A 9,464-nucleotide genomic window follows, 5' to 3' on the forward strand; every position below is an offset into this window, starting at 1 on the left:
ATTATATGTTTTTCTTCTGCCCAATTTTGGACTGATTTCTTTTCTGTACTGTCAGGGGTTCTTGGAAGTCAGATCCGAGAAGAGCCTTTAGTTGCCATATTTGGAGTTTCAAAGATCCCTCTTAATGTAACTCCCCAGCAAACTGAGATCTTAGCTTTTTGTTCCCTTCTTGCTAGATGCTGTATTTTACTTCCATCTGCATTGCAATGGCTTAATACTGTCCGGACATTCTTGTGGAATATCTCAAATCTTTTCCTTAGAACAATGCAATTTACCCACCCTCCGACTAGATTGAAAAGAATTTGAAATGTTCTTTTTTTTTTTTTTAAGGTAGGCATAGGATTTACCCCCCCCCCCTTCTATTCTTTTTTAATTTAATTTAATTTTTTAAATTGTATTTATATAGTGTTTAATTTTAATTTTTTAAATTTAATTTTATTTATTTATTTAATATTTTTTCTAATTTACTCACTTTTTTCTTCTTTTTTTCTTTTCTCAATTTTCTGTTCTTGTGTTGGTATGATGTTGGTATGAAACAAATTTCCCACGTGTGGGACTAATAAAGGTTATCTTATCTTATCTTATCTTATCTTATCTTATGTTTTTTGTATTTTAATTTGTCTTTTGTTTAACAAGAAAACGTTAAAATGATTGGGAAAGAAATGTTTGATAAAATATGTCACGTAAGATGTATACAATACAACGTATATAAGTTTGTATAATCTCTTAATAAACAAATTTTAAAAAAAGTTGCTGTCCATGCAAACAATACTGATTTGTAGACTTGTAATTGTTTAACTAACAATCTTGTCAACACAAAGTTCCAATCCAATTTTATTTATGAAGCACTTTAAAATACCCAGCACAGGAACAAAGTGCTGTACAGAAAATAAGTTCAAAACAATAGAATAACAGAAAACAGCAAAAATATAGAAATAAAACACATAATGCATAAAATTAAAACAGCCCTATATATATATATATATAACTATATATATTAGTTTTATTCATCTTTCTTAATCATTTATGGTTGTGGTGTGATCTTCTCCTGGTTCCTTGTTTCCCCGTGTGTGTTGCTGTGTCAGTTGTGCTGCCCCACCGTGCAATTTATTATTTTTAAACAATCGTATGATTTTTTGTATTGATGTACTTTTGTTAATTTCATACGTACAGGTGTTCCACACACTAACTCCTGTGATTGTAATGCTGTGATATTTTACATTAGTCTTTACCATTGGCTTGGTTCATCTACTCCCGCTGAGTTTGCTACAGTAATAGTTAATGTTTTATTTTTAGAAGGGTGTCCAGTTTTTACAATTTCTTTAGGTAAGCCAGGACCAGCATTAAGAAAAAAAGTCATTAAAACCATTTGCAAATTGTTTTATGTCACTGATCAGTGTATTTTGTGTTTGAAAGTTATTGGGATATTCCAATCTTTTAGTTCCTTTATTTACAATATCATTTAGTACTGTCCACGCTTTTCATATTTTTTTTATCTAAAAGTTTACTGTAGTAATTTATTTTACTCGTTCTCATAATTATTATGAATTTATCTTATACCTTTTATAAGTTTGTTCTTGTATAACAGATTCTTTTTCTTACATGCGTTTGTTAGCCATGTTTTCAGTTTTCTTTGCTTTATTCACCAGGGGATAGCGTTTATTGTAAAGACTTAATATTATAGATAAGAAGTTTACATATGCCACGTCAACATCTTGAACACAGATCTTTCTCTAGTCTTGGTTGTTACACTGTTCTTTAAGGTAGCCGATTTCTTAAGCCTAAATTATAGTATTTACACAATTTTCATTTCATTTACTCCCTGCTGCTCTCCACCTCTTCTCCCTCTCTTGTCTCTTTCTTCCTGCAAGTCTCTCCATTCCCTCAATCTGGTCCACATCTCATCACTCACTATACTTTTTCTACTCCCTCTCTATCACTTCCTCCATTCCCTTTATCTCTCACTCACAAATGCATGCATCCATACATGCAAGAAAACATAATTTATTAGCTCACCCGGATAAGACCCATGCAAAACAAACTGAAGGTTTTTGTCCGGAAACCCACCATCAAAGTACCCATTGTCTCTGATGTCTGCAAATAAGAATAACCAGAACTCCAGACACTGGCTGTGAAGAAAATGCCACCAGTATTCAATTCTTTCATTGGAAGTACTTCCTCCCTCCAGGTAACTCTCAAAGGTGTCGTAAGGAGCCACGGGCACAAGGAAACACTGAAAGCCTATAACATGGCCATTTTCAGTTCCAAGATCACCTCTGGCAACTCTACACCGCTGCACCGCTTCTACATAACACCCCCCGATCACTTTCAGATTACTATTTGTTGTGTATGCATTAAGACAGATTATTTTTCTCGACAAACCATCAACACTCTCATTGATTGAGATGCCATATGGTTTAAGTTTGCCGTAGGAGTACAGGTGCCAGATGAAGTTCAGCCCTTTTGAAAAATAGTTCGCCTTCGCCTGAGACGTCTTGTGTGCCTCAATGCCACCCCTCAGGGATCCAGCTCAGTCAACACCAAGTGCACATCCTCTTTCCTCACGCGTAGTCAATGTTCTCTGCATTTAGCATATATCCATCAGTACGCGTGAAGCTACCAGAGTACTGCAACTGGTTGTCAATGAATTCAACCAAGACTTGCAGGTCAGAGTACGCTTTTGTGACGAGTGTGTCCCCTAAGAACTCTCTTCAGCACTGTTTTAATATATTTATATATTAAAACAGTGCTTGGCAGTACACACAAGTTTTATAAAAGTGAGAGTCCAATCTCAAAATTAAAATCTACTTACTTTTTAGCCTTTTTATTAAATACTCTTAAATTTAAAGACTTTGTTGACCTCAGAACTCTACACATAATTTATAAAGCAACAAACAAATCTTTGGCCAAAACATTTAGAACTTGATCAGGATAATGGCCGAATCGTGATGACCGGAGAGAAATCCTTATGTTCAGCAAAGCTTCAGATGAAGATTTCTTCCATCGTGAGTGATCATGGCTCAAGAGTTGGGTGTTCGTCTTGTAATCGGAAGGTTGCCGGCTCGGACAGTCTCGGTTGTTGTGTCCTTGGGCAACACACTTCACCTACCGCCTACTGGTGATGGACAGAGGGGCCGATGGCGCGATATGGCAGCCATGGCTACAACTGTAGTGAATGAATAGTGGTATTGTAAAGCGCTTTGAGGGGTCCTGAAAAGCACATTATAAATGTAATCCATTATTATTATTCAATCTTGGTCTTGCCAAACCACATGCTGGTGGTTTTCACAAAGATTTAAAAGACTTAAAACTCATCTGCAGTTTTTCAACATGGAAGCTACACACATGTTTTATCCTGTTTAACTGTTTTATTTCTTGTAGATTCTATCTTCTTTCCATTTAAATATAAAACAGAGGCTGTTTTGATAAGACTCAGTGAATCTCAGTTAAAATAAAACAATAAGAAAAACATTAACATGTAATGTACATCTTTTTTCCCTTCTTTTCCCCAGAGTTGGTGGGGCAGATGAAGGCTCGAGTAGGAAACTGATAAAGTCAACTTTTTATTTTTATTGTAAATGTTGCAGTCAGTGCCATCCATTTTCTTCCAACAAGTGATGACTTTTCTATGATTAAATACTGTCTGCATTTTTGTTTTGCTTTTATTGAGTCTCCAACATCATAATTTACAATATTTGATAGGATGTTAAAAAGTGCATGCATGTTACACTTTACAAGTCGTGAAATCTTGTGTTTAGCCTCTGACCCAGAATGTCACAGCAGAAATGGAGACTCGTCAGACCAGGAAACATTTCTCCAATCTCTTATTGTCTAATATTTGTGAGTCTGTTTCCTCAGTTTGCTGTTCTTAGCTGACAGCTGTTGTAGCCAGTGTGGTCTTCTGCTGCTTCTAGCCCATGTGCTTCAAATTCTGACATGTTGTGTTCTCAGAGATGGTCTTCTGTATAGTTTGCTTTAAATGGGTGGTTATTTTTAGTCTCTGCTGCCTTCCTATCAGCATGAAGTCATCTGGTCTTTCTCCTTTGACCTCTGACATCAAGAAGCTCGTTTCGCTCAGAGAAGTGCTGCTCACTGGATGTATCGCTGAGTTTTACATTCTTTTGTGCAGTTTGCATTAAGTTTATTTAATTTCTTCTCTTTGATTCACCACTCACTCTTTCAAATTGTTTTCTATCTCGGTGAATCACTGAGATTTAAAGAAGGTTCCACACAAGCCCTGATCAAGTCCTAAATGTTGTGGGTCAAAGATTTGTTTCTTGCTTTATAAATTATGTGTAGAGTTCTGAGGTCAGTCAAGCCTTTAAATGTAAGAGTATTTAATAAAAAGGCTAAAAAGTAGGTTTGGTTTATTATCCTAATTCTATGTTATTTATCATCAGTTTATTAATGATATAATTTGCTTGACTCCCAAATAGTATGAGATTTGTTTTGCTCAGATTCAGTGTTAAATCATTATAGAAAAACCAAGTCCTAAATTGATTTTCTAGTTCATTCAGAAGTTGTTCCAAGTTACTTCCACAATAACTTTGTATCATCTGCAAACAATATGACTTCTGTGTCTTTGCAGTTACTTCAAATCAAGACATGTTAACACAAACACCTTTACCCTCATTTATCTCTCATGGCCCTGGTGCCATCTGTCTGCATTGACTTGATAATTAATCAGAGGTAGCAGGGTGTGATACAGGAACTCTAAAAGACACATTAGCGTATGTTTAGTGGTCACTGGGTGAACTGGGTGCGTCTCGAATTCGTCTCGAATTCTGAATGAGCCAGAGGAGGCCAGATGTGTTGATGTGGATCGTTAGCCTTGCTTTTGTTGACCTTGGCTTATGTGGGTGGTTTAATTTCACTTTTCACACATTTAGAGGTGCTTTTCAAAGAAGGGGGAAACTACCTTTTGCTATCTTATAAACTCAGTAATGTTCTCCACATGATTACAAAGATCTAAATTAGAGGTCTAAGTCATTATTTGTATGTAATATTGGTACAATTTGGCTTATTTTAAAACATTTAATAAATATCAGGTTTCAATACTAATAATACACATTTTGTTTAAAATATATTTAAAGAGCAGCTGTATTTGCTCTGATACATTTGAAATTATAAACTATTTGCACAAATCTCCTGATAATAGAAAATAAATTAATCATTGGTGCAAAAGATCAAACTGGTTTCTTGTCTGAAACAACCAGAGCAGGAAGTTAAATCAAAATCATCTAACACAGATCTAGTTGACATGAAAGCAGAACAATCTAAACTCATTAGATTTATTTGTTTGTTTTATTAAATAAATTCTTCACATTATATAGACCACCTTGTTTCGTTTTAAACACATGATTAACTATGCAGACCTTGATAAATTGACTTAATTTCACTTGCCACTTTCAGACTCATTTATTAAAGTTAATAAAGACAAAATGAGTGGTCAGCGGTCATTGTGATATTCTGTGCCACATTTGTGAGTACAAAAACCATTTTTGCCTCAAAAAGCTGCTGTGGGGGTTTACACAGAGGTGTAACTGAACGGCTGCAGGTCAAATAACGTGAAGATGTTTTTGCAAAAATGTTCTATGTGAGTGGAAAGTTCTTTGGGTGATCTAATACTGCGTTAATTGATGCAAACATGCAGTGAGTTCATTTCAGTAATTAGCTGCTAATTTTAGCTGCTAATTTTAGGCATTAAGTGTTTCATATTTTATAAAGTGTGAGGTGGAAAGATTTGGTAAAGCTCATTTTGCACGGCAGCTTTCTAACTGTACTTTTTTTTTCAGACCTGAGAATCAGCATTTTAAAGAAATGTAAATGATGCCAGTTGGTAGAAACAACCTGACTGGTTGTAAAGCGAAGAAGAAGCTCAACCCCCCCACATTCCTGCCCACACCCACAAACCTCCTTAAAAGCCCAGGAGAATTGCTCTTAAGTCACCTTCCTGCTTGGTTTGGAGCTCTTTCATCAGAGATACTTTCTCCAGTTTTCCTCTTTTAATCACTGGGATTTCATGGAAGATTATGGGATGCACTTTTCTCCAGGTATGTACTCAGCATTGTTGACTGGTGAGCTAATATGAACAGAGTTGGCAAACCTCTAAGAAAACTTGTAAAAATACTCTTTTACTCTGTGTTGTAAGTCCTGATGGCAGAAGTCACCATTTCTCCCTCCACAGTTGAACAGAGTCCACTTTAAATTCTTTTTGGTTTTAAAGAATCTACAAATATCTGACTTATTTTTTTCTACTTTGTGGGAAACTTTTGTGTTTAAGATTCATTGTGTTGATGCTCAGTCATCAGGTAAGTAAATCCCTGAAGGTTGATTCAGTTCACCTGGATGTAATGTTTTCAATGGAAGAAATGTTTTGTGACTTCTTCAGTCTGAGACCTTTTGGGATTTAAGACTCATCAATTTAACCTTTGTTAATTTTTTCTGTTAGAAAGTCAGTCGTGCCAAAACATATCAGCAACTGACCCATGTGGACCATATAGACTTGTGCTTACTTGTCCTCTTGTCTCTTTACCCTCACAGACTCGTGGAGTTCAGGCAGCGGCCCTGAAGGGAGTCTTTCCTTGGAAGAACTCGCTACATGGGCAGAGACTGCTCTAAAAATGGAGATGAGCAAAAAAACCGCTGATACCTCTGAGGCTGTTTCCAGTTCAGTCTCAGAGCAGAAACAAGATTTTGCTCTCCCAAGAAGCCAGGATGGCAACATCACTGCCACTCTGCACCCTCCCAGCACTGCTCCAGAGAAACCTAAAGGAAAGGCCCGGGTGGTGTTCACAGAGAGGCAGTTGAATATTCTTGTCCATCACTTTAATTTGAAACGTTACTATGAGCCAAGGGAGATGAAACAGTTGGCAGAGATGACAGGTCTGACCTACAGACAGGTGAGTGTTTTTCAATTCAATAGAACATAAGAAATTGAATTTTGGGTCCATTGTACTGATTAAATGTTTTCTGTTTTCTTCCGTCTTTAGGTAAAAACTTGGTTTCAAAACAGACGGAGTAAGTTTAGGAGGAGGTCACATCCTCAGCATGTGAATCAGGGCGTCCCACTTCATGTAAGTATCTCCTATTATTAAACAGAATTGTTTATGATTTGATTTTATGGTATTTTTAATTTGGTTGTTGTTTTGATCTGTGTTGTTCAGCACTTTGGTCTGCCTGGTGTGTTCTTAAGTGCTATACAAATAAACGATGATGATGGTGATTCTGTCATTATCTGGGGAATTGACTGTATTTAAAAAAGTGTAATGCCAATAATTTAAAACAACTATTCTCGTTTTACTGACAGTCCCCTTGTCCCCTTCAGTTTCAGGGAGAGAGACATCTCCTATTAGAGTATCTCCTATTATTAAAAAGCACTGTTTCTGATTCTGTCATTATCCGGGGAATTGATTGAAGTATTCTTGAAGTATTCTTATTTTACTGACAGTCCACCTGTCTGTGTTTCAGTTTCAGGGAGAGGGACAGCCCCCATTCAGGCAGCAGTACACCGAGCACCAGGAGGTAAACCCAATCCCAAATGGTGGAAACCATCAGGGCCCCTATCATCATGCTGTGGACAGTTTTGCTCCTGGACCTCAGTGGACCTTCCCCAACTCGCCCCAGACATTTGGCTGGTCGATGCCACCAGACAACGGCCAGCATGAATTTAACCCTGCTGCTGGTATGAATGTACATGAAGAATACTATATGCCTTTTGTATGAGAAACTGTAAATAAAATATTTACACCCATTCAAAACTGAACTTTCTCAGCCCCTCCCCCTCTTTATTTATAGAGTTTTTACATGTAAGTTGACATATCAGGCCCAATAAAGAGGGTACCACAGACACAAAGATATATCTCAATACAGATTAGGCCATTAAAGTTAAATAAATAAATAAATAAAATAAAATAGAAATGAAGGAAAAAGTGGGAAAAACACACACAGAGAACAATACAAAAGAAAAAGCTAAGAAAAAAAGAACAAACAAAAACAAACAAACAAACAAAAAAACACTCCCCCCAGAACCAGAACAAAAGAAAACCCCATGGTACTAAAGTTTAGTCTGTTGGAAGTGTTTTCAATGAACTGAAGTAAATAATAAAAGGCTGCCACATCTGTGAGAACTTATTAACATTTCCTCTGAGTCTGAATTTTATTTTCTCCATTTTTATGTCACGGCGAGTGAGATGAGCCGTATAAAAATAATAAATGAGGATCCAATTGCAGGCAGTAGTGGAGGAGTGAAGGTGGTTTATTGGACACGAAATAAATATAGACAAACAGCAAATGGAGCACGAACTAAACTAGACTGGAGACAACTAAACTACTGAATACAAACCGGAACTCAAACATGAAGCAAGGTGGACGACGGTACAAGATGGTGACGGCAGGGAAACACACAGATGACGCAGGGTGGTAGTGATGGCCCGCTTGAAGCTGACGCTCCGGAGCGTGTGTCGAAAAAAACAACACACTGGTTCAGAAGCACTGTGTCGAGGCTTGCTTCGTTTGGCAAAAGTCACGTGACCAGTGACGTCCGAAGCTTCATTACGCACGTAACTGCTTCGGTACCTGATTCAAACGGATATAAGGAAGTGAATCATCCACGGGATTCGTGGAGTGTGTTGATGGTGACAGATAGCGACGAGGTAATCATTCCACTGACAGATATGGAGCCAGCGAGGAAGAGAGGACGTTCTGGCGTGTGGGAATATTTTGAGTTGATTTTGCTCAATTCATTTTATCTGCCGAAGTGAAAAACTTGAAATGTCCAAAATCATGTTTTCATAATGTAAATATCATTACAGCATATGACTTTAGGAACACTTCCATGTGAATTAAAGCTAATGAAGACTACAAAAATGTATTTGGCACTATACGTACATTACATTGCTACAGTTTAGAAAATCATTTTGTTTATTGTTTTTAGGTGATAGTCTGCAGGACCCAGGAATACCTGCATATCTACCAACTTGCAGTGTGGTTCCTGCACTCCACAGCCTCTTCTGTTCCATGCAAGTGGATTTTCTCCAGGGCAGGAGAAACTATTTCTAAGAAAAGAAACAGACTCAGCCAGCGCACAGTAACACTAATCCTCTTTTTAAATGTAAATAACAAAAGGGCTACCTTACATTGATCATGTTTTTACTTTGCAAGTTCTTGATTAGGGGTGGGTTTTGATTATCGCTTTTCTGATTACAATCCATGCTAAATTGAATAAAGTGATATTGATTCATTACAATCCTGTGTTGATTTGTAAATTAACGTTATTATGCCTGAAACGCCAGCATCTCAGGTTAAACCTCACAACATGTCGTCAAACACCATGCAGCTAAAACAGTAACTGGGAGCAGGTTTACGGATTCTGCATACAAACGTGAACACAGAGCGCGGACCCGACGCGTCAGAATCAGATGTTGATGTGTCGGCGGGTCCGCGCTGTGTTTGTCTCTTTTTTT

General features: G+C 37.2%; 1 protein-coding gene across 1 annotated transcript; it reads left to right on the plus strand.

Moving 5' to 3' along the window:
* Positions 1 to 6,022: 6,022 nt before the first annotated feature.
* Positions 6,023 to 7,950, plus strand: LOC147321772 (homeobox protein NANOG-like). Its single transcript, XM_086305108.1, has 4 exons — positions 6,023 to 6,053; positions 6,544 to 6,902; positions 6,993 to 7,076; positions 7,471 to 7,950. The coding sequence occupies exons 1-4, from the start codon at positions 6,023 to 6,025 to the stop codon at positions 7,723 to 7,725; spliced, it is 729 nt and encodes a 242-aa protein (XP_086161234.1). The 3' UTR covers positions 7,726 to 7,950.
* The last annotated feature ends 1,514 nt before the right edge of the window (positions 7,951 to 9,464 follow it).

The sequence above is a fragment of the Aulonocara sp. 'chitande type north' Nkhata Bay genome, linkage group LG9 (assembly GCF_057382095.1).
Source record: "Aulonocara sp. 'chitande type north' Nkhata Bay isolate Kocher_YH1m ecotype deep benthic linkage group LG9, A_spYH_male_GT1.1, whole genome shotgun sequence".
Lineage (NCBI taxonomy): Eukaryota > Metazoa > Chordata > Actinopteri > Cichliformes > Cichlidae > Aulonocara > Aulonocara sp. 'chitande type north' Nkhata Bay.